The 1045-nt window shown below is 42.8% G+C and overlaps 1 protein-coding gene across 1 annotated transcript; it reads left to right on the plus strand.

Moving 5' to 3' along the window:
• Positions 1-385: 385 nt before the first annotated feature.
• Positions 386-1045, plus strand: LOC137926941 (uncharacterized). The gene has a single exon (XM_068770692.1). The coding sequence runs from the start codon at positions 386-388 to the stop codon at positions 1043-1045; it is 660 nt and encodes a 219-aa protein (XP_068626793.1).

Here is a 1045-nt window from a genome sequence, read left to right on the forward strand (position 1 = left end):
TGAACACCATCCAAAGAGGCTTTGCCCAAAAAATCTGCCGCTCATAGCGTACGGTGTCTCTAAATGCGGCCTTAGCGATTTCGGGACTTTTTACGCTGGATATTAGAATAAGAGAAAGTGCCCAGCTTTTCCGAGCCAAACGTGGTGAAACTCTGTTAAGGCTACCTGACGATTGGCCTATTAAAGGCACGTGAATGTTCTGGATAAAATCCACCCGTCACAGCAAACAAAAATACAATATGAATGTGTGAATGATGTGGAAGAACTCCCATCTGGAGAGGAACCTCTGCACATATTTACGGATGGTAGGAAAATACAGGAGAGGAGGATACAGGGGGCCGCAGCATCGTTGTAGAAGAATGAGGAGGAGGTGAAGTCTGTTAAGATGGAACTGGTGCCATATTACTCAGTCTTCCAGGCTGAATTTCTTGCTATAAAGAAGGCACTCAGTATAGCGAAGAAAAGCAAAGAAAGTAGATATACCATATTGAGTGACTCTAGATCAGCACAAGTCTTAATCAGCAGCTGTTCGGACTGTCATCCGCTTTCTCATGATATTAAGGCGTCGATGAGGAGAATGGTTAAGGCCCATATAGGTATATCTGGCAACGAAAGGGCTGACGAACTTGTTACAGACGCAGCTCTATATAGGAAAACTGCCGCAGAGTATAGCAGCTTGCCAGTTTCATTTGCTAAAAGGAGGATAAGGTTAAGTTTCATTGGGGAATGGCAGAAGCGATACACCTCGGAGAGCACGGGAGAAACAGCGAATCTTTTCCTTCCTAACGTTAGACTGGCGAAGAAAGTAGTAAATAATGTAAAATTAAAGCCTATATTAGTTCATGTGTTGACGGATCATGGTTATTTCTCGTCCTACTTGTATAAATTTAAATGCAAAACGGACCCGACGTGTAGTATTTGCGGCCCGGACGCGGAGAAAAATATAATCCACTTGTTAACCGCATGCTCAAAGTATATCAGGCATAGAACAGAGCTTGAAATCAAGTATGGAATGGAAATAAATCCCAATACTCTTAAAGATTAG

This window comes from Battus philenor, unplaced genomic scaffold, assembly GCF_028537555.1.
Source record: "Battus philenor isolate CCGP_79_NKW_IND1 unplaced genomic scaffold, ilBatPhil1.0.hap1 SCAF_10, whole genome shotgun sequence".
Classification (NCBI taxonomy): Eukaryota; Metazoa; Arthropoda; class Insecta; order Lepidoptera; family Papilionidae; genus Battus; species Battus philenor.